The sequence below is a fragment of the Aquarana catesbeiana genome, linkage group LG04 (genome assembly GCF_042186555.1).
Source record: "Aquarana catesbeiana isolate 2022-GZ linkage group LG04, ASM4218655v1, whole genome shotgun sequence".
In the NCBI taxonomy this organism is placed as follows: domain Eukaryota; kingdom Metazoa; phylum Chordata; class Amphibia; order Anura; family Ranidae; genus Aquarana; species Aquarana catesbeiana.
This window is the reverse complement of record NC_133327.1, coordinates 350,465,136-350,490,060: the sequence shown is the minus strand read 5'-3', so window position 1 is coordinate 350,490,060 and position 24,925 is coordinate 350,465,136. Positions and strand designations below refer to the sequence as shown.

General features: G+C 43.1%; 1 protein-coding gene across 1 annotated transcript in view; it reads left to right on the top strand.

Annotated features, from left to right (window-relative positions):
- The window catches only part of USP45 (ubiquitin specific peptidase 45), a 317,389-nt gene that overhangs the window by 81,169 nt on the left and 211,295 nt on the right, over positions 1-24,925 (top strand). The window contains exon 6 of the mRNA XM_073626986.1: positions 23,960-24,099. Within this exon, the coding sequence (XP_073483087.1) occupies positions 23,960-24,099 (140 nt within the window). The remainder of the gene's footprint in view (positions 1-23,959; positions 24,100-24,925) is intronic.

Sequence of the window (24,925 nt, the reverse complement as noted above, 5' to 3'; positions counted from 1 at the left end):
CGCCGATATACGTCAGCAGAGGGGCATGTACAGGCATATTAACGTACCTGTACGTTGCCCTTTAAGAAGCGGCCCGCCGCGAGCTCCATGAGTGTGATCGCAGGTCCCGCGGACTCGATGTCCGCGGGGATACCCGCGATCGTCTCACGGAGAGGAAGAATGGTGAAATGCTGATGTAAACAGGCATTTCCCCGTTCTACCTAGTTACACTGACACTGATCACCGCTCCCTGTAATCGGGGGCGGTGATCAGTGTCATGTCACACATAGCCCCTCCCCCCACAGTTAGAATCACTCCCTAGGACACACTTAACCCCTACAGCTCCACCTAGTGGTTAACCCCTTCACTGCCAGTCATTTACACAGTAATCAATGCACTTTTAATCGCACTGATCGCTGTATAAATGTGAATGGTCCCAAAATAGCGCCAAAAGTGTCCGATCTGTCCGCCATAATGTCGCAGTCATGATAAAAATCGCTGATCGCCGCCATTACTAGAAGAAATTTTTTTTAAAAAAATGCCATAAAACTTTCCCCTATTTTGTAGACGCTATAACTTTTGCGCAAACCAGCTAATAAACGCTTATTGCGATTTTTTTTTTTTTTTTACCAAAAATATGTAGAATACGTATTGGCCTAAACTGAGGAAAAAAAATTTTTTTATATATTTTTTGGAGATATTTATTATATAGCAAAAAGTAAAAAATAATGCGTTTTTTTTCAAAATTGTATTTTTTTGTTTATAGCGCAAAAAATAAAAGCCGCAGAGGTGATCAAATACCACCAAAAGAAAGCTCTATTTGTGGGGAAAAAAGGATGTAAATTTTGCTTGGGAGCCACATCGCACAATTGTCAGTTAAAACGATGCAGTGCCGAATCGCAAAAAGTGCACTGGTCTTTTGCCAGCCAAATGGTCCGGGGCTTAAGTGGTTAATCTTACTTTTTACTATTAAAATAAAAACTTGCTGCATATAGAGGGCGCTGTTCTTTGTCTTTTACTATGTTCCAGAGTCTCTTCTAACTTTGAACTGGCAACCTCCTAAAGACAGCAAATTATTCTCCTCACATGGACATATTGACATGTATGGACTTGTTTGATTGCCCAGCCCACCCCCTTGTTTCCAGTAGTATACAGCCATATCCGGAGTGCGCCATATTATCCTATTGTTTGTATGTCTCACCTCTGTTCCCCCTGCTCTCTTGCCCCACCACTGTAACCCCCTGCTCATCTGCCCCACCAATACACCTCCTTTCACATCTGCCCCAGTGCGCTGCTCCCTGCTCATCTGGCCCAGCACTGAACCCCCCTGCTCATCTGGCCCATCGCTGTGCCCCCCTGCTCTTCTCTTCTACTGCTGAACCCCCTTTTCATCTCTTCCATCACTGTACCTCCCTGCACATCTGCCACACTGCTGTACCCTCTTGCTCTTCTGTTCCACCTCTGAACCCCTCCTGCTCATTTTTTCCACCGCTGTACACTCTTCTCTTCTATGATATGTGTGATATGCAGAGTGGTGAAAGGAAGCAGAGATGAGACACATCTACCTGTCCTGGCACACTCATTCTGCTGATCCACCTCTTGCACCCAGCCCACGTGCTTGTATGTGACGTTGCATACAAGCATATGGAATGGATGTGCAATGGTAACCTCAGGTCAGGGGCATTTTCTGAAAGCAGAGAGCCTGTGTGCAGGATCATAAGTTGAGCCCCCGCAGCTGAGAAAAAGTGGTTGGGTGTGATTTTCATTGCACTGAATACTGGCTGTGGCTTAAAGGGATACAGAGGGCAGGGGTTCAGTAGTAAGTGACGCAAAGGTTCAGGAATAATTTCAACAAAGTTCCCAGAAGCTCAACAGTAATTCCACAAACTGTCACCTGATTGTGGTTTTCTCAATCACAGTGAAATCCCTTCTTTCTGAGATTGGTAGTGGCAACCAAGCGAGTCATCTTCCTCCAGATGGTGGATGGGGCTAGCAGGACTGTGATTGGCTTTAGCAGTGGCCAAGACAGTCCTCCTCCTGGAAACAGGAAACGCCCCCCCAGCAGAATTGTACCCAATCTTTTCCCCATCACAAAAGCTGACGATCGCAAATACAGCAAAGTTAGAGAACCAAACAATGTTTCCCATCTTTTACAATGTGCGGGGGCACAGTGCCTCCCCCTCAGTGCAGGTGTAGCATGGGGAATTCCGAAATTGGAATGCATTAGTGTCTCACTGACACTTCCCTGCACTGCTCTGCTGATGGGGAGGGAGCAGAGTGCTGGCAAAAGAGACTTTGCATGCCGCTTGCGGCACCAGTGCCATGGGTTGCCTACCCCTGCTCTAGCCCAACAATGGTACTTATGAACAAAGTATGGCAGGAAATGAGAAGCGTAACGAAATATGAAGGGGTGTCAGAATTTTAACCATTATGGAGGAATAGGCACTATGAAGAACTTTTGTAAATTTGAGGGGTTTAGGCGTTGGCGCGCTAAGGGAATACAATATATTTCTCAACTTTATGCTCAAAATGTTGTGCGGCATTTTCATGGGTTTCAGGAGTCTTACCAATTGCCTCATAATAGTTTTTATAAATATTTACAATTACGACATGCAGTCCATACATAGTTTAAATGTGTCAGGATGAATATAAGATCTATGCCACTGCTATCCTTATTGGCAGGGGCTATAGGAAAAAAAGGCCTGATTTCATTAGTCTATAGTGAACTTCTGATGAAGTATCAAGATATTTTAGATAGCCAGGGTAGAAAGGGCTGGGAGATAGATCTGGGGGTCATATCAGAGGAGGAATGGCAAAATATTCTGAAGAGGGCCCCATTTGTAACTTTATCATCTACATAATTCTTATCCCAATTGTTTATTATATATACGACATAAAGGGACTCCGGTAAATCTATATAAGTGGAGGCGGAGGGAAACCCCAGATTGCCCACGGTGTAAGAAATCCCTGGCTGACTTGCTCCATATGTTGTGAAAGTCCCTCAGACTGGTCAGATACTGGCGAGAGGTGGTGATCACAACTAATGGAGCCTATAGTACTCATATTGAAATGGATCCTAAGACCTGTTTACTGGGTTAATGAAGAGTTACACCCAAGGGAAACTTTAATACCAATGGTAGATTATTGTTTATAGCTCGCAAGCTAATTGCCAGAAAACGGATGTCCCCTAGTATACCATTATTTGAGGAATGGCATTCTCAGGTAAATGATACAATCCTAATGGAACAACAGGTTTATCAGAATAGGGGTACACCCAATACATTAGTTAAACTGTGGGGACCTTGGCTAACAGCCCTAGGACTGGCTTTATTCTCCTTGGCCCCTCTTAGAATATCATAGAATGATTAACGAGGTAATGGACAGGTAAATAATGGCCGGATATGACTCTTTAAACTGTATGAGAGGATTGATAGTGGTGGCCTGGTGGAGGGGGGGGGGGGGGGGGGTAATGGCGCTTTTGGTCTTTTTCTTTGTGTTTTTTTTTTTGTTTTTTGTTATATTGATATTCTGGAGATTGTCTGAAATAAGGGATTGTGATTTAAAATATATATTTTGTAGAATTATTGTTTTGTTTTGATGTAATGCTGGTATGTTGTATAACTGAAAAATTTTATAAAAAAGTAAAAGAAAAAAACAAGACTTGTTGCTTTGAGTATTTTTTTTAGGGTCCATAACTTCAGAAATACTAAAGCCATAAGATGAAAAGGAGAGATGAACATCAGACATGTTTAGATAGAAAGGTCAGCAGTAGTTTTAATAGATACAGCTGTCCAAACTATATACAGTACTGTGCAAACGTTTTAGGCAGGTGCGAAGAAATGCTGTAAAGTAAGAATACTTTCAAAAATATATATTTTAGGGGGGGCGTGGCCTGCCGGGGAATGGAGTAGGAAGCACGAGAGAAGAGCTCCGTCCATTAATCCTGCTACTAGTTAATCCTATCTCCCTAAGACATCATGACAGATCCTAATTGGCGAGGATAAGATCGGGCACAAATCTGGACATGTCTCCGCCGAAATCCCAGAGTGCTGCCATCACTAAACTCGATCAATACCGCCAGCAGCAAAAGGACGGTGCTGGGGAAGATGGCGGCGCCACGAGTACTGAACAGGCCGCATCGGGCAGAGACACAGAAAAACTCCTGGAGGCAATAACTTTCTGCCGCACCTCATTAACGGCACAAATCAAGGAGGTTAAAGTTGACATCTCTCTCATACGGCAGGATTTCCAGAAACTCAGAGAGAGTCACGTTGGCTGAGACCCGAATTAGTGATGTGGAGGACGCCGTCCACCCACTCCGGACAGATGCCAATCGCATGCAACTGCAAATCTCCCAGCTTATCCATAAACAAGACGATATGGAAAATAGACTTAGGAGATGTAATCTCCAATTTTTCGGCCTGCCTGAGGGAGCGGAGGGAAAAGACCCAACTACTTATTTGGAACAACTCCTCACTACTGCTTATGGCCGGGAAGCCTTCTCCCCGACCTTTGCGGTAGAAAGAGCCCATCGTATGCCAGCCAGGGCTCCCCAGCACATTTATCGCTAAGTTTTTAAACTTCAAAGATCGAGATGCGATTTTGAGGCTGGCCAGGGTGAAAGGTAATATTGAGCTTGGCAATTCCAAGGTTGCAATCTTTCCGGACTTCTCCGCAGATGTGCAACGTCGCCGCCAAAACTTCATAGAAGCAAAGAGAAGACTCAGGATCAAGCATCTTAAGTATTTTATGCTTTTCCCAGCTCGCCTCAGAGTAGAGAGAGACGGTCGGGTATTTTTCTTTGAAGATCCGGAGGAAGTCCTAACCTGGCTGGAACGCCCTGACTCTCCTAGAAGAGCAGCTGAATAGCCGTGGAATTCTTTGTGACAGTTGGATGGCGCTCTCCACAACTCATGTGCCTTCCTGCTGCAATGTTCGCCCTTCAGGGGAATGGAGACTTGGTTTGTTCATACGTTTTTATCTCTATTCTCCCTCTCCTTGTTAGACTCTTTTACCTTGTTCCTGACCCCTGGAGCGACATTGTCATTTTTGGAATATCTCCTGTCTTCTATGCTTTCCGATCGTGACCTGGAGCCTACGCTGATATTTATCAGCTCTGCAGATACTATGTTCCTCACATTCTGAGCTGTTGGGGACATGAATAAGGAGCAAATTCAGTCCTACATCTTACCTACTTCATGCAGCGATTTTTTTTCACCCCCCCCCCCTTAACAACCAAGAAGAGTATTTCCTCTACAGGACCCAGAGGTAACTTTATCCGCATATATTCCAATCTGCACTTGTGGTTTACAGTGCGACGGTTGACCTTATGTTTTTGGTCCATGAACCTTCTGGCTCCCTGAGATTAACCTATTCATGTAGCTTTATTACCCAAAGACATGATGTGACCTCTTTTTTTTTTTGGTTGTTATCTTCTGTTTTGTTTTGGGTTATGCCCGCATCAGTTGGGGTCAATGCAAGGTGGGGTGGGGGGTGGGGTTGGTTAATATTCTTATGCTCAATGGCAATACGCATGATTTCATGGTAAATGTGCTATTACTAAAACAAAATAATATCATATATTTACAATATGTTTCTTTACTCCTGCGCTTAGTTTATGATAGCCTTGGTGTATCAGACAATTCATACTGTAGATGGCTAGGGAGGGCTAATCCTGTTATAATACCCATAGTTCTCTCGGTTAGATGACTACATTAAAACTACTTACCTGGAATGTCCGTGGTTTGAGTGATAGGGTTAAGAGATCCGCGGTGTTTACATTCCTAAAAAAACAGAGAGCAGACGTGGTGGTGCTAGCCAAGACACATGTGGATGGCCGGCTCCAGATGGCTCTTAAGCGACCGTGGATAGGATGGGCGTATCATTGGACTCATTCGTCCCAGGCTCGCGGGGTCTTTATCCTGATTGCCAAATCAGTGCACTTTGAACTTTGTGATATACTCTCTGACTCACAGGGACGGTATATATTCCTTTCGGCAAAGATATATGGGGAATCTTTCCTGATATTGGCAGTTTACGTGCCCCCCCCCCTTTTAGCTCTGCTATTATCTCTGAAGGGTTATTGTTTATGGCACATTACCCCTCAACACAAGCAATCTGGGGGATTTTAATGCTACCTTAAACCCCAGCCTTGACAGACCCCAGCCAGTGCCACCCCGCAGTACAGTTCCGACACACTCCAGATTCTCCAGACTTATCTCCACCTTTAACCTTATTGACACTTGGCATCACAAATTCCCCCTTACCAGAGCCAACTCATGCGTCTCGACATCTCAGAATACTATGTCCCGTATTGACCTTATACTTATAACAGCTGCTCTTGCTCCAAGACTGATGACGGCGGAGTTCTCCCCAGATTACTGTCAGACCACAGCCCTTACTGGGTTACCCTTTCCATTCCAATTGATAAACCTCCTCCCCTGTGGCAGCTGAACCCTTTTTGGCTTTCCTTATTATCAGAAGATGAAGAGCTCGTGCTCTTGGACTAATTATTTTACAGAGAATGCTAGGTCTACTTCCCCTGACATGGTATGGGAATCCTTTAAACTACATGCCCGCATGATATTAACCTCCCGAATTAATAGGTTTAAAACGGACTCTGTTGCTACCCTAGATAGTGTTCTAAGTGACCTATCAGCCGCTGAAGGACTGTATGTGGCCAACCCATCGGCCGCAGGAGCTGACCAGCTTCGCCTACAGACCAGAGTGGTGGATCAGATCCAATATGAGACAGCCAGGCGCAAATTATTCTTTGCTAAACAGAAATTATTTGAGCATGGAGAAAAAGCAGGTAAACTACTAGCCTACCTAGTTCACAACGAAGACAACCCCCCGACTATTGCACTCACAGGCCCCAACGGAAATAAGATCACAGACCCACAGGCGGTTACCAACAGGTTTAGGAACTCTTCCCAAGAGATTAGATCAGCTGACCAACTCGCAGATTTACTGGCAGGAATTAACTTTCCAAAATTGTCAGACACTCAGGTTGCTACTTTAGAGGCACCCCTCACGTCCGATGAAGTGGCTATAGCAATCGCCAGTTTTCACAGATCCAAAGCTCCAGGATCTGACGGACTGCCCATAGAATTCTATGCACAATATAGTGAACTACTCACCCCTAAATTTGTTATCCCTTTATAATCACCTCTTTAAAACTTTTACCCTGCCCCCTTCTATGAGAGAGGCAACCATTGTGCTTATACCAAAATCAGGGAAGGATCTAGGTCTCCCAGAATCGTATAGACCTATATCACTCCTGCAGGTTGATATAAAGATCCTTGCTAAAATTTTGGCACTCCGTTTGAACCAGGTGATACTAAGCCTAATCCATGCTGATCAAGCTGGTTTTATGCCAGGGCGTAATACTTCGTTCAACCTCCGGAGACTCTATATCAATCCGCAAGCGGTGCATGCCGATGTCAGCTCCCGAATCATTGTAGCCTTGGACACAGCCAAGGCATTTGACTCTGAAGAGTGGCAGTATCTCTGGGGCTGCCTTAGGGGGTTTGGCTTTGGCTTAAACTTCATTAAATGGATCCAGCTCTTATACCAGGCCCCAAGAGGTAGGGTTGTAGCCAATGGTTGGACCTCCAAGCCCTTCGACCTGACCAGAGGCACTAGATAGGGGTGCCCCCTCTCTCCCTTGCTGTATGCTCTGGCAGCCGAACCCCTAGCAATTTCTATCAGAGACAACCCTATGATTCATGGCCTCCGTCTGGGTTCGCTAGAGGAAAAAATTAGTCTCTATGCGGACGACGCACTACTTTTTTTAGCTGACTCCGACATCTCCCTACAAACAGCATTACAAACTATTGAATATTTCAGATCTTTTTCTGATCTTAAAATTAATTGGGAAAAATCTCAAATATTGCCCATAGATAGCTTCCCTCCCCCTAAATTGCAAGAACACCTACCGCTGCAACGGGTCAGCTCTATTAAATATCTGGGAGTGTCTGTCTCCAGGTCACCAGCCGATTACATCTCCATGAACATAGAGCCTCTTTTTACTCTAATTAAATCCAAAATCCAGGTGTGGACTCGGCTACCACTAGGGGTGTGGGGACGCATTAACATCATAAAAATGATTTGCTACCTAAAGTACAGTACAGTAAAGTACTGTACATGATCTGGCACACACCTATACATACCCTTAAAGTACTTTTAAATTGATGGAGGCCTTACTTAAAACATTTGTATGGGGTAGTAATAGGCATAAATTGGCTTGGAAAGTACTCAAAAACTCCTCTGACTTGGGCGGAACAGCACTCCCAGATCTCAATTTATATTATCTTCCATCCCAATTGTCCCAATTATATCATATCGACAAAACCGACAGAACCCGGTTTCTTACACTCCTCTGCCCAAAATGGGCACAAAATACCACGGATCCCCTAACTGCAATCACAGTGGGGAGGGGCAGCAATGAATCTGAGGGTAATCGTAAGTCCCTCCTATACCATTTTAGATGCATATGGGACATCACCACTAAGTTAATTAAGATTCCCACGTTTAATGACTATACCCCTCTATGGCACAATAAATCACTACCTGAATTTCAACGGATCCCTGACACGGTGGTGTGGAGCAAGACAGGAGTATATTTACATCACATACTATCTGAAGGGAAAGTTAAAACCTTTGAAGACCTCCAAAACCATTACATGCTTCCTAGATCTATGCATTATAGATTTTTCCAATTGAGCCATGCAGCACGCTCCCAATTTTCCCCGACCCCCCCGCAACCTACCTCTAACGTTTTGGTGGCGGTGATTAAGGGGTCAGACCCGCGCAGATTAATCTCTGATTTTTATAATATGCTTCTCACTCCATCGGCTACTGTATTGGCATATAACCTCAAACCAAGTTGGGAGAGAGATGTGGGTCCGATGGAAGATGAAGATTGGAACGAGGCACTAGAAACCTGTAAACTGGTTTCCCCTAAACTATCCGATAGGCTATCGCAAATATATATTCTACATAGAGCGTACCTTACTCCTCTTAGAATCGCTCGTTTTAGACCTGAAGTCACCACAGCCCGCCCAATGTGTACACAAGCGACTGGTATCTTTTTCCATCTACTCTGGCAGTGTCCTATACTTCAGAGACTATGGAAACAGATCGTAGATTTCCTGCATGACGAAGTGGGCTCCCCCATGTCCCTAGACCCTAAACAATGCCTATTAGGCATTTTTCCTGACTCGAATCTTGACAAGTATACAAAACTGTTCCTTCACGAAACACTTTTTTCAGCTAGGAAGGTAATTGCCCGACAATGGATGAGGTCTATTCCCCCAAGCTTTTCTGAGTGGAAAGCAGACGTAAATACTACCCTACCGTACAAGAGATTTATGTATCTTAATAGAGGCTGTCCAGATAAATATAACAAAACCTGGGACAGGTGGCTTAAGTCCTCTACCACATGCATGGACCGACTCTAAAGATTATAATTTATGATATATCTGATGCCTGTTCCTAACTGGAGATTTGTGAATGTTCTCATCCTGATGCCCTTCACTCAATACTACTTGTCTGAAGTTCTTTTTTTTTTTTTTTTTCTCTTTTTCTTTTTTTTTTAGTATATTCCTGCACTAATTCCATGAGCATTAATGTACATATCCATTGTCCTTGCTGAATTTCCTCGATATTATTGTTGCCATATACCTTGCAATGCTATGTTTCACTTCACTGTACAGTGTTCAATAAAAAACGTTTAATATAAAAAATATATATTTTAATTGTTTAGTAATTTACAAAATGCAACGTGAAAGATTAAAATCAAATCAATACTTGGTGTGAATATCCTAAGGCTTCAAACCCGCATCAATTCTTACACTTGCACAGTGTAGGTTGATCTGAAACAAAAACATTTGTGTGGGAGGCTTAAAACTGGATAAGGAACAGCCAAACTCTGCTACTAAGGTGAAGTTGTGGAAGACAGTTTCATATTACTGGTCATACACCATGGCAAGACTGACTACAGCAAGAAGACACACGGTAGTTATACTGCATCATCAAGGTCTCTCCCAAGCAAAGATTTCAAAGCTGACTGGGTTTTCAAGATTTGCTGTTCAATCTCTTTTGAAGAAGCACAAAGAATAGGCAATGTTAAGGACCATAGATGCAGTGGTCAGCCAAGGAAACTTAGGGCAGCATATGTAAGACACATCATGCTTACTTCCGTTTGGACATCGGAAGATGTCCAGCAGTGCAATCAACACAGAACTGGCAGAAACCAGTGGGACCCTGCTACACCCATCTACTGTCTGGAGAACTCTGGCCAGAAGTGGTCTTGGGAGAATTGCGGCCAAAAAGCCATACCTATGATGTGGAAACAAAGCAACTCTGCATGAAAACATAGGATCTAGGGTGTAGACATTCTTTGAACCATTACAATTCGGTAAAATGGCAGCAGGTGCTCTGGACTGCTGAGTCAAATTTTGAACCATTTGAAACATTTTTTCTGTAGCAGAAGGCTGTTTGTTTGTGGAAGGGCTGTAGAGCAGTACAATAATGAGTGTCTGCAGGCAACAGTGAAGCATGGTGGAAGCTCCTTGAAAGTTTGGGGCTGCATTTCTGCAAATGGCGTTGAAACTTCGGTCAGGATTAATGGTGAAATACAGGCAGATGCTTATCTTTAATGTCATACCATCAGGGAGGCATGTTATTGGCGCCAAATTTATTCTGTAGCAGGACAACAACCCCCCCGAACATACCGTCAATGTACTATCTTTAGCGTAAAGAGGAACAAGGAGTCCTGAAAGTGATGGTTTGGCCCCCATAGAGCACTGATCTCAACATCGCATCTGTCTGGGACTACATGAAGAGATGAGAGGATTTAAGGCAGCCTACACGCACAGGAGATCTGTGGTTAGTTCTCCCAAGATGTTTGGAACAACCTACCTACCCAGTTCCTTCGAAAACTGGGTGCACGTGTACCTAAAAAAAATTGCTGTTTTGAAGGCAAAGGCTGGCCATCATTGCTTGATTTTGATTACTCTTCTATTCATTTACTTCCAGTTTGTTAATGGATAAAAATAAACTATTAACACTTCTATTTCTGAAAGCATGAAACATGACAGATACTGTGTATCATATGAAAGTTACTAAGAAGGTGTGACTATGTGTTGAAGTGGGAAAAAAACCCTAACTATAACTAGAGGTGCGCATCTTCACTGGCCTCGCCATTCGATTTGATTACTTTTCTGTCAGCGATTCGATTCTGCGATGCATCACAATTACAGCGCAAGTATGCATGGTTTTCATCAAAAAAATCAAGCAGTCAGGAGATTTTTTTTTTTATTTTATCTGTTCTTAAAAAAAAAGACAACACTCCCTGCATGTAGCAAAGTCTAAACATCTAAACATAGCAGACAATAACTTTAAAGGAGCTCCAGGCTCTCCCCCAAAATACTAGAGGAGATGGTCAGAGACTGTAGACATGATGCAAGAGATGGTCAGAGACTGCAGACCTACTACGGGAGATGGTTATAGACTGCGGACATGATACAGGAGATGATCGGAGACTGCGGACATGATGCAGGAGATGATCAGAGACTGCGTACATGATACAAGAGATCAGCAGGTAAGTATGATATCTTTTTTATTTTAAAGAAAAAAATAATACCCTTTAGTATCACTTTAACAAATCATTGAGTCTTTTGGCAGCAACTTGGATAGTAAACGGATCAACATCACTGCAAAAATAAAAAAGGAAGACATTCCAATCAGCAAGAAATATAATGCTTGCAGATCAGTTGATGTTTCCAGAGGGGAGAGATGATAGGGAAATCTCAGGAAGAAATTCGACAATAAGAGTGTGCACTGTGCAGCCCCCAATGTGTTAGACACACAGTACACACACACTGGATAGGTGCAGCAGGTGGGGGATGTACCACTTCTATAACACTCACTCCGCACATATATCAAGCATGACAGGCTGATCTCTCACCTCCGGAGCACTCCTACCATCCCCCCTCCTCTCCTCGCAGCTTGTTTCCTGAAGCTGACTCTATGCTGCATCCCACGGATGTTAAGACAGCTGCAGTGATCTGTGTGTCACAGCTCCGTGTGGCTCTGTGCCCGCCCATCGGGGAGATGACCGGTGTCACTGTCCAGAGCTACAAATCCCGAGGAGGGGGAGAGCGTGGGCGGAGCAGCACTCTGAGGCTACATTATCCAGTCAGCCGATCTGCGGCTTTTCATTGCAGCAAAGACACTGCTGTGCGGGGGGAGGGGGAGGAGCCGGAATGACGTCATGCACAATCGATTATGCTGGATACTGCATCCATGCCGAAGATGCCGCCGGGAAGGGCAGCATCGTGATGCATCGATGCGCCGATAATTTTCAACACCCCTAACTATAACTATGCTTTGACATGCTACCTAACCTGTGTAAAAAAAAATCTGTGTACTTACCTATTTTCAATCCAGTCTGGGCACTTGTTCTCGCAGCTCTGTGTATGGGAGCGCTCAACAATGGCTGTGATGTCACCCATAGGGTCCCATGGCCCAGCCATTGTTGGCACCCCCTCCTCTACTCTGCAGCAGCTGGTCACTGATACAGGGGAGCCTTATATCTGCAGAATCATGTGACTAGTGGAGGGAATTAAAAATAGTTTTTTTTATGCAGGATAGGTAGGTAGGTAGGAGGTGGGGGTGGGAACATTTTTAAGAATAGTTATTGTTAGACTTTTCTTCCCCTTTAGCACTGAAGATTCTGAATTTAAGCCTTGTTAACATACTGTACAATGCAGTGGGCTTGGCTTTCTGCTTCCCACGTTGCTTTTTTACTCCGTGATCACTGTTTTTTTTTTTTTTTTAATACCAATATATGTTGGTTTTTATAATAAAAAAACCCACTTTTTGACCTACACCATATGGAAGCATTTTTTTTTTCCATACCCCCCCCCCCCCCCCCGGATGAGAGCTCTTTGGCTGTCCAGTTTGACACGCCTGAGTTCCAGCCCTGGTGTCTCCCACGTCCGAGTTCCAGCTTTGCGGCTACCTGCACACCCCTTGGAGTCGTAGTTGGAGGTCTTTGGTTCCCTTGAAGATTTGTTGATCTGCCAATTTTGGCACCCTCGCTTGACTGACTCGTTGTCACTGACACACTCGAGTCCACCATTTCCGGTAAGAGTAGATATACTTCTACCTTTTGGTTGGAGATGTACCATCCTTGATGTTCTACATGCTGGCCAGTGCATTCCATCCCTGAGTAGCCACTACCTGACGGTGGACTTACACCGGTCTTCTCCAGGAACTTTCCACTCATTGGACTTTTTTCACTCACATCTTTGTTAGTTTTTGAGTGTTTCTTGTGTGATTGATTGTTTATTACCCAGTTGTTATTTGTACATTGTTATACATGTTTACTATTTAGCGCTACATTCTTCACTATCCAATGCAATACATACAAAGCAATAATACCTGTTTTTTTTATGCAAAAATTTTTATACCTGTTTTTTTATGTTAGCTTGCAAGGGTGTATAGCATTGTGCAGGGGGTTCATTCAGAATCTTGCTTGCTGGTTTTTGATGTCACATTTACACACTATATTTCAAATGTCTCTAGTTTTTCTATGCTTGTTAAGATTACGGTAATTTAATTGTCTGTAAAACAGTTTCCACACCAGCAGAGACATCATGAAAAAATTATGTGTTCCCAATATCAGTGCACCTATCAACATATCCTGCAGATTCAGCTTTAACCTGGAATATATGCATGCCTGGACAGTAGCATCTGATCAGCGTACTGGAAAATATTATGTGCGACTTGTCAGTCTCATTTTATTCCTCTTTAATTAAATGTAGGTTTTCAGAACTTTAATTATGCATTCTTTCTGGTTCATGTAGGAGAGGCACAAGAACTCCCCATGGAGGAGTCTCCTTTCCTTAGCTTACGACTGCACTAGAACCTTTTGGCATAAACATGCCATTAACATAAATTGGTCCCTGCAATGTCCCCAGAACTCTTTAATGAGACTCGCTCTTTAACTCATTAGTGCAGATGTGAGCTCATATGTCAAGAATCTGCATTGCAGAATCACCATTCCTGGCGTTTATTAAGTCCATAACTCGTTTGCATTGACATGCTGTGTTAATCAATATTTTTTTAAAGTCTGAATATGTCACTAATGCTCATTTTAAGAACACTGATGGCGACAGCATGGAAGTTGCCAGTGGAATTTGAGGCTACAATCGAAATCTTAATTCTCTTGTTGTCTTAAGGCTATAAGTTAATGAGACTGCAACTTCAAATGCCCTCATTTAAAAAAAATATATATATGTGGATTCCTTTATTGTATTAACAATACTAGCTGTACCACACTGGTTGCTTTCCTATATTTCATGTAGGTTTTTGAACTCATTGTACACATGCATCAAATATATCAGACATTTTAGGGAGGAAAACAGGATTTGCTCTTTATATAATTTTTCTAGCTTTTCAGGATCCTAATTTGCCTTCTTGGGTATCATTATATAAAACATCTGCAGTTTGTTTTTGGTGTTTGGTCAGTGCTTTACCAACACATAAACATCAAGGACAACAGCTTTTGGCAGGGGATGGGGAAATGGGATGCACAAGTTTTTTAAGTACTGTATATTGGAAAAAGTTTGAAGTAGATGGAGCTCTTAATGGCATTTTTTATTTGCTTTTGGCTGTGGCAGAGCCGGGTACAGGCCAAAGCATAGGATTTAAATAGTAACTGAAGTCACCAACACCCCCCAATACACTCCCTCATCTAATGCAAGTTTAAAAGTTTATGTATTATATGGTGCCAGTGTTTGGCTGGGTGGATATATAATATAATTTATTTTATATCAGTTACTAGTACAGCAACTATTCTGGAACATTCTTTTAACAAGAACATTCTCCAAAATAGACCTCCTATCCATGCTTGCAAAGAATACAACCAAAAGGTCAGGGAATTGTCTCACTGTAAGCTTTTTTTTACAATTAACGTTTTTATTGGAAGGGTAAATTACATACAGGGTATATAGATCCATGGTACAGTGACATATTATTCGGGTTACAGCGAAAAAAAAAGAGGAGATAAAAGAAAACATTAAAGAAAAAGACAATACAAAACGTCTGCGCAACGAAGGTATTGAGCCAAACATTCATATACACATTTGTATATGACCTACATTTGAGCAATTGTACAATAAGGGGACATCACACATCCAGATTTTGTGCTTTAATAAGATTCTTAAGCCCCTAAGTGCATTATTCTGAAAGTGTATTACAGGTGGAGGCGTTTTCCAACCAAGTATCCCATACTTTGCCGTATTTGGTCGGCCATCCCCTATGGGCATAGATTTCCTTTTTATACGGTAGAACATTATTAATAGTAGATATCCACTCGCGAAGTGTTGGGGGAGTAGCTTGCATCCATTTTCTGGCTATTAGTAGTCTAGCTATGAACAACGACTCCTGGACAAATATCTTATGAAATAAGATCAGAGTCAGGGTCTGGGAAAACCCCTAATAAGCACTGTTTGGGGCATAGCATGAGGGGAGAGCCCATTTCGTCATGGATGAACTTAACTATCTGGGACCAATAATCTTGTATTGCTGGACACAGTCAAAGGAGGTGAAAGAAGGTGCTGGAAGAATTATCACATCGGGGGCAGTTTGGATTTTGACTGGGTTTGTATTTGGCTATGCGACGAGGGGTCAGATGAGACCTATGTAAAATGTATGAATGTGTGAGGCGATCCGACAATTTGGTGGAAACTTTTTTGCAAGTTTCTAGGGTGTCTTCCCATTCATCATCCTCCAGCCCCCCCACATCTCCTGACCAGAGGTCTTTAAAATTTATATGCAATTGAAACTGCTATGGGTTTTAGCAGAGAGTTGTAGAACCCCAAGATGAGTTTACGATGGTCAGATCCCAACATAATGTAAAGGACATCCATTTGTTCTACTTCGGGAGGGGTCCCACCAAATTGAGCTCTGAGGGAGACGGAATTAACGAAAGAGCATAGCATTTGCAAGGCCAAAGTCTGTTTTGAGTTGTTGAAATGATTTTAGGACATTGTCACAATAGACGTCCGACAGAAATCCTACCCCATAGTGAAGCCATAATTCAGGATTTGGCACTTTTAGGAGCTCTCCCAGGTCAGAATTATCCCATAGGGGCGTATGAGAGTGCATGATTGGCATTTTAAGCTTATATTTCACTACCTCCCAAACCCTACAGTAATGATATAGTAATCCCTTCCTATTATCTATTTTATTAGTGCCTCTAAAAAGAGTCTGGAAAGGGTGCGAAACTCTACGTCCATGCGGAACACAGAGCAGGGATAAACATCTTTGTCATGCTTGTCTAGATGGAAAAAATGAGACAGTTGCGCTGCCAGGTAGTAAAGTTTAAAATCGGGTAGCGCCGCACCACCCATTTCCGTCGGGTTTTTCAACGTTTGCCAGGACAATTTGTGACGGCTCGATCCCCAAACAAATGAGTTAAGAATGGCCTCAATAGATTTAAAGATCCTCAAAGGTAAATATATCGGAGCGTACCACAGAACATATAAGAATTTAGGGAGGAGGACCATTTTAATAAGGTTTACCCGTCCCATCACTCCAAATGGTAATTTAGCCCATGTCTGTGTTTTGCGTTTCAATACTACTATAAGGGGTTCTATATTAAGGCGAACGTAGTCTTCCGGCGTTCGAGTTATTACAATTCCTAGGTACGTCATGGCACTAACCCTAAAGAGTGGGGAGCTGGACTGTTCTTTGGTTGTTCCACCTGGGGTTGAGTAAGGCAGGGCAGTTCTATATTAGAGAACAGCGACACTTTCTCTTCTATGGAAGTATTAGCGTTAGAGGAGTATAGGGATGCGAAGAAGGAGCGGAACTCCCCAGCCACTTCATCGGGGTCGGTCAACATCCTGCCGGCCGCATCCCAAAGTGATACCACCGTAGGAGGTCTGTGATCTAAATGTGCTAAATAAGCCAAGAGACGACCCGCCCGCTCTCCGCATTCATATTGCCTTTGCTTGTTATAATAAATTTTCCTATCGGCTTTTTAAAAATATAAGTTGTTTACTATTCTGGTTTGTAATTTTAGTTGATCTGCTGTAGATGTAGTTGGGTTGTCTGTGAAATTCTTTTCTGCCTCTACAAGGGATTGTTCTGCTTGTCTAAGAACCTTGGAGGAAGTCTTACAATAATGGGAGATCCGCTGCGATAGGATAATTCGGGCATGGGATTTAAATGTATCCCATATTACCTCTAGGGGTGCTGTGCCTCTATTCGCGTGAAAAAAAAAAGTCCCATTCACTGGCAGCCTCCCCCAGGTCAGGAACAACTGTCAGCCAAAATGGGTTAAGCTTCCAATTGTATGACCTGGGGGGGGGGGGGGGGGAGTCAATCCTAAGTGTAATCCAGTATGGGGCATGATCTGACAGGATGCACGGGTTAAATCCTACCGTCCAGAGCAAAGGAATAAGGGTACCAGAGATCAGAATGAGGTCAATGCTTGACATGGTATTGTGGGATGTGGAAAAACAGGAGTATGCTTTTTCTGATGGGTTGCGGTGTCTCCAGGTGTCTATAAGGGCTAGATCCGTGATTATCTTGCCAAACCTAGTGTGTGGTTGAGTTGGTTTATCATGGGGCGTCACTGAGATGCGGTCTAGATCCCTAGTCTTAATGTTATTAAAATCGCCTAGCCACATCGCAGGGATGGTAGGAAATTGAGACATAAACGCCAGCCCCTCGTGTATGACACTAAATTGAAAGGGAGGCGGTACATAGAATGCTAAAATTAACATTTCTAGGCCATTCACCTTAGCATGTAAAAATAAAAACCTACCCTGGGGGTCAGACCTGAGGGTAAGTAACACGAATTGTACCGTTTTTGCCACCATTATAGCAACGCCCCTGGAATTGGCAGAGTAAGGGGCCTGATAGAGCCACCCCACCCAGGGCTTCTTAAGTGCCATCTGAAGTTGGCCTGTGAGATGGGTCTCCACCAATACCATGATGTCTGCACGTTGGGTCTTAAGATATGCTAATACTGCATTACGTTTGGGCTTTGCCCTAAGACTTCTCACATTCCACGTTAGACATTTGACATCCAGCATGGTAACAAGTATTTATATTTGTGTGCCGTATGTCCAATGTCCATGGCGCCACCAACAACACCATAGGTGAGAGGGCTCACACCCCCCCACCCCCCCCCCCAACCCAATCCCACAGCGGGACAGATAGGGTTGGGCAGACGGGGTCTCCCAACATTTTGTATATTAGGACCATTGATGTACTGGTCATATTGCAAGGCCATTATATTATTAAGTAAACACCACGATCTATTACTCTTCAGCATGTAATACATAAACCAAACATTAAACCGATCAGACCAATCTGATCTTAACTGTATCAACACTCTAGCATACCCAGGTAAACAATGCATCCAATAAAGAACAAATGCAGTTTGCTGAGGCCAGGCATGCCAGGGAAACATTACTTGCGCCCTAAGGCAACTGTTACTGTGAAAAATAAAAAATAAAAAAAATAATGGGATCCGGAGGGACATCTGCGACTAGGGGAGCGATAGTTCGCTGCAAGGCAAGCAGTAGCATCAGGGGCAAAAGCACCGATCTAGGGGACATAACCATATTCCCCAATTCAAGTGTCCAAACGGGTAGCAGCTTGCCTGCAGGATTTGAGAGTCTGAGTCATACTGCATATGCATCCGTTGGGCCCCTGTCCAGGCCCAGCCACAGGGGAATACACACATCACATATGAGTGGGTATGGTGGTAGGAATCCGTGTATTTCGCAGGGGTACATCTATTGTGGGTGATAAAGTCCACAGAGTCCGGGGATCAGGCAGTCTTTATGCAAAAAGAGTGTGTGTGCGACTGAAAAATATGGGGAGAGGTGTTGTCATATACACTTATCACAGTACCTGTAGGATGTTAGGGCTGCAGAATCTCCAGAAGGTATATATCCACATCAGACCGTAATCCAACTCATGGGTAGGTCTTGTAGCAGTTTCAGGCAGGATCACAATTCAGAGCTTCCCTGTTCTCCAGCCACGTGAAGACGGCTTCAGGTGTGTCAAAGAAGTGTGCCCTATCCTCACCGGCAACCCGCAGCCGCGCCGCGCCGGAAAGAGCATTGCGTAGGAATAATGGCGGATCCGCAGCTGACGTTTCGCCTCTGTAAACATGGCCCTCTTCTTTTGGACCTCCGCCGAGAAGTCCGGGAATACCTTGATTTCTGTGTTTTTAAAGCGAATGTTACCCTTTAGTCTGGTCAGCCTGAGAACAGCGTTCCGATCACGAAAGTTAAGCATTTTAGCAATAAATGTTCTCGGCGGTGCACCTTGAGGGGGTTTAGCCACTAGCCTGTGTGCCCGTTCAACCACAAAGGAGGTAGAAAACTCAGCTCTCCCAAATGTGTTAATCAGCAGATTCTCTAAAAATGAGGGGGGATCGGAGCCCTCCGAGCCCTCGGGCAGGCCTATAAAACGCAAGTTGCACCTCCTCAGACGGTTTTCCATATCGTCTTGCTTAGCTAACACCATGTTTAGTTGATGTTGCAAGCGTTCAGTGTGAACTTGCAATGGCGGCACCTCGTCCTCCACACGGCTGATACGAGCTTCAGTCTCTGTGACTCGATCTCTCAGTTTTTGTAGATCCTGGCGTATTAGCGACACATCCACCTTGACCTCCTCGATTTTTACTAGTCAGGGTGCTTTTACAATCCGAGATTGCCTCGAGCACCCGTGCTGTGTCCTCCGCCGCCGGGTCTGCATGTAGAGAGGAGCCGGCGCCATTTTCTCCCCCGGCTTCCTTGTCAGTGTTCCTGTACTTTGCCAGCTTTGCGGCCGGATCCGTTTTCTGCTTCGGCGGCGACATGATCCCCGAGGGCTGTGGGAGACAGGGAGTCCAAATGTGGGTGACAATCAAGCAATATCAACTCCAGGATCTATTAGTTCGGATGATGGGCAAGCGGAGCTCTCGTTCTTTGCTCCCTACGCCATGCCGGTCCAGGCCACGCCCCCTCACTGTAAGCGTTTATACGTGTTTTTTATTTATTTATTTTTTTGTAAAACAGAAAAAGTTTCATTATAAAGAAATCCTGTACCGAGAAGCAATAAGTATTTTAGTGACCCAAATATGGATCAAGAGTCCCACATGAGCTGTCATTTACTATATATCTCATAATAATGACATAATCCACTACCCATTACAAACTGGTACTTTTAATAATAATAATAAAATCTAAGTGCTCAAAAACTTCCCATAAACCAAAAACCATATTTATGCTTACACCACTGAATGTAACTTTAAATCTTCATTTAACCCCCTTTGTCATTAAGCAGTCAATGCTGTATATCCAAAATGTCTTGCATGCTCATAACTGTTTGTGCCTCTTTCCCAAATATGTATCTGGAGCTAAAGCTTCAATTCTGAAGACTTTGATTTCTCCATGGACCTTCCCCATGTATCTCATTAAATGTCTAGGTAAAGAATGATTGGTCTCCCCATTAAGGATATTCCTCTTATGCTTAGCAAAATCTCACAGTACGCGTTGTACAACCCACATAAATCATAGCACATGGGCAGATGAACCCATGGATCTAATAGGAGATGCCACAATTGCTAAATTGGCTAATAGTACAGTACAGTGGTACCTCAAATTACAAGCAATTCGTTCCAGAAAAATGCTTGTAATCCAAAGCACTCGTATATCAAAGTGAGGTTCCCCATAGGAAATAATGGAAACTCAGATAATCCGTTTCAATGGCACTGCTAGTGTATGCAGTACCCCATGGGGGGGGCGCTGGAGACGTTCGGAAACACTCTGAGAGCACTCAGAGCTGCTTGGATGCACTCGGAGACACTCAGGAACGGAGTGTTTCTGAGCGGCTCCGAATAGCTCCGAGTGTCACCGGCACCCCATCACTTCTGGCCAAATGCGGTACTGCACACCCCAGAGGCTTGAATCCTGCTCATTTTAAAAGAGTAATAGCTTGTATTATGAAACACTTGTAAACCGAGTTACTCGCAATCCGAGGTATTGCTTTACTGTATAGTTTTACTATCCTGACTCAACACCTTTCTCTTCCTGTGCCACATGAATTAAGAGGCCCCACTATTCTTTTACACTGCATCCAAAATTACCCTTTTGACTGAGGAAATTAACATTTTTTTTTTGTGATCTCATACTAATGATCTAGAGCTGGTAGTGGGAGCTCTCAGCCATTCACCGTGATCATTTATTTACAAAGCTCCCCTGTATCTCCATTACTTTCTCTATGAGGAGAACGAAATTTATTGTATCTTTGTCCTCGGAGACAGTGGAGTAATGGATACAGGTGAGGAATTTAGTTCAAAACAGTTAAATGGTAATTAAAAAAAAAGGTCAAAGTAGTAAAAAAAAGATAAATATGTAGATCAGGGCCTAAACTAGGTTAATGCTAATATTTGCATCAGTGTGTTTTGGGTAGGATAAAAGTAAGTAAATTGGTAAAAGGTTTTACATTTATTGCCATGGAAGTATGAAGGTGTAGCATGGCTGTGATTGTGTGTAATTAGTGGTTGCATTCATTTCAGTGCCAGTGTTAATATCTATTTAGGTAGGATAAATAAAAAAAAAAAAAATGTATTACCATGGTAGTGTGTGAAGCATGCATGAATTGTCACTTTATTTTCTGTTTGTATAAGTTCCAGTATTTTAGATTTAAAAAAAGTTTTGTATTTGCCATGGTTGAATGCAGTGTGTGGAGCAGTTTTACACAACAAAGTGTAATGCATGTATGATACCTGATAATTAGACTTGGGTTGCATTTCCATCTTTGAAAGCAAATTGCCTACTATTGTTTCTGGGTGTTACCACGGGTACAGAAAGTAATGCACACATATACTGAATTCCCATGTATATCAGGAGTAAAATAATTTTTTGTTGGGGTTTTATGGTAATGGCAAGAAAAATACAGTTAAGCAGTTGCAAAGCTATCTACAGTTTTACTAATATATACCAAATTTGCAAAACTGGATTCAGGGTTGTTTTACTTTTGTCATTAAGTGGTTAATCATGCTCTTAAAGTGGATGTAAACCCAATTTTTTTTTAATTAAGGCTTGCACCTTGTACAGTATAGGATTTCATGTCATCTGCGCAGAGTCTTGCCACAAAGAGTCAATCCAGCCCTGTGCAATCCCTTTTATCTTTTTTCAGTAAGATAAAAACAGACACACAGAAAAATAGGAGTCAGTTCTTCCCCCTTGCTGTGAGTGAAAGGTGATTTACATATCTCATGCGAGCCTGAGAGACATTCTGTGTACTTCAGATCCCCTCCTCCTTTCTTCTCCAGCTCTCCCAGGATTGGCTGCTCCACACCTCAGCATGATTGGACATGCTGAAGTCATGTGGTGACTTTTCTGGGTTTTGACTGGATGTTAGTGATCATAGCAGAAGTTTAGTGTAGGAAATACACAGGAGAACATTCATGTTGACAAGGGTAGTGTAGAGGCGGGCGGGGAGTGTACTGACATCACCCACCGAACTCTGGACAACTGACCCACCCACAGAATCTGCAGTTTTTTGGGTCTCATAACAGACAGAGGGGAGACATTTGACAGGTAAAGGATACATGCAGGAGGCATGTATATCCTTATAGATTACCACTATTGCAGTAGTTTGGAAAGGATGAGAGTGGGTTTACATCCACTTTAAGTGTTTGCAATTGCAAAAATCAAATGTATTGTATCTGTCTCTTTATGTATTTCAGCTGTGCTCTCATAATATAATGTTGCATCCATTTATTCTTCTGGATTACCTTGTTGATCCTTCCAGTTCCCCATGTCCATGTTGAAAGCTGACCAAGCTAGCATGGTCAGTTTGTGTCCGCCATCATGCCGTACTCAGACATAGGCAGACTGCATGTTCTCTACTGGACTAAATGCAGGATAAGCACTGATGTAAAGCGTTGATTTACTAAAACTGGAGTATTGGTTTCAGGTGCAGCTCTGCACAGAAACCAATCCGCTTCCAGTTTTTTTTTTTTTTTTTTGTCAAAGCTGAATTGAACAAGCTGAAGTTAGAAGCTGGTTGGTTACCATGCACAGTTGCATTAGATTTTGCACTCTCTAGTTTTAGAGAAATCAACCCCAATATGTAACTTGCATGGCTTAGAATGTTCCTCATAATCATCTAAAATATTACATTTAGGATTCCATTTCTCTATATGCTTATCTAACAGAAAGAGTTGGAAACTGGTTATTTGTTCTCCACCTCTGGCAGTACACAATGGAGAGAATGTATCAAAACTAGAGCAGACAGAATCTGGAGCAGCTGTGCATGGCAACCAATCTGTTTCTATCATCAGCATGTTCAGTTAAAGAGGCGTTCTGCCTCCCCACGAAAAAAATTAAAATCAGCAGCTACAAATACTGTAGCTGCTGACTTTCAATATTAGGACCCTTACCTGTCCAGGGTTCCTGTGATGTCAGCACCCCAGCTGATTTTTAGATCGGTTCTCAGGTGCTGCCGTCACCATTCATGCTAAGGGAAACTGGCAGTGAAGCATTTCGGCTTCACAGCCGGTTGTCTATTGCGCATGCGTAAAGTGTGCTGCGCTTTCGAACTGGCTGGCGGTGGAGAAAGGAGGAGGGGGCTGAACTTCCGAGGGATGGCGCCGCGGTGTAGTCTCCTGGAAGTGGGAAAAGGTACCTGTCAAAAACGGGTATCCGTCTCCCCTCCCCCCCTCCCCCTTGAAAGGTGCCAAATGTGGCACCATAAAGAGGGGGTGGGGGGGGCAGATAAGCAGAGGTTCCACCTTAAGATGTGAAAATTAAAGATTGGTGCTGATTGGTTGCTTAGAACAGCTGCCCCAGTCTTCGCAATTTCCCCTAAGTGTTTTTCCTAATGTAATTTATTTTCATATTGAAGCAAGATGTCCTTAGTATTTTTAAAAATAATTCATTTTTATTTCCAGGGTGTTCATTAAAGGTCATTTGCCTTCGCGAACAAAGTAGTGAAAAGGTTAAGAAGAGCACCTCCCTGAATAGCACATCAGTCCCTGTGAAAGGCATAATAAATCTGGGAAACACCTGTTTCTTCAATGCAATCATGCAGGTAGGGTGTTCTGCATTTATCACTTGAAAGTGTCTGCATAAAGAATGTTTATAAAGCAATCTCGTTTTATTTGCAGTCATTACCATCAATCAAATTCTATACTTATTTTTAGCCTGTCCAGAGCTCCTTAAACCGAAGTCAGCCAGTGCTGCTTCTAGGGGCAGGGTAAGTGCCCATATACATTTTTTTTTTTTAATAAAGTTATTTAGGATACAAAATAAGGAAGTACTGAGTATTACCAGGGAGGCGGACTTTTTAGGCTAAGAACCAGTGGAGAAGCAGTATAAAAAAATATAAATTTATTGAAAAATACAATATCTAAAAAACAATGACAATTGTAACATATAGCATCTATGATTATTGTGCAGTGAGCCCTTGTATGTCTACGCGTTTCACCGTTAGGCTTCCTCAGGACAAGGCCAAGGTTCACAGATGAGACAGAAGGAAATATGTCTCTCTATCTTAAATTGGAATGCAAAATTATGCAAGTCACGGTAGCATGAGAAAGTTCAATCAGCAGTAAGAAAGTATATTAGATATAGCTAAATATCTCAGCAGGGGCATGTAAAAAATATTCCTAATTAAGGGAGCAGCCATTAGAGGGAGGAGGGCCAACACCGGATTCACCACTTAGATCCTGGATTTAGTATCAGCAATGCTGAAGGCTCGATACAATCCCATTGCTGCATATTCAGGATACAAATAATCCAGCGTGCCCCTGGGAGACAGCAATACACTGCAGTGTATTGCTGTCTCCCAGCGTGTATTGCTGTCTCCCAGCATGGGACACAGGAGACAAACATGCATTTGTCTCCTGTGTATTTCT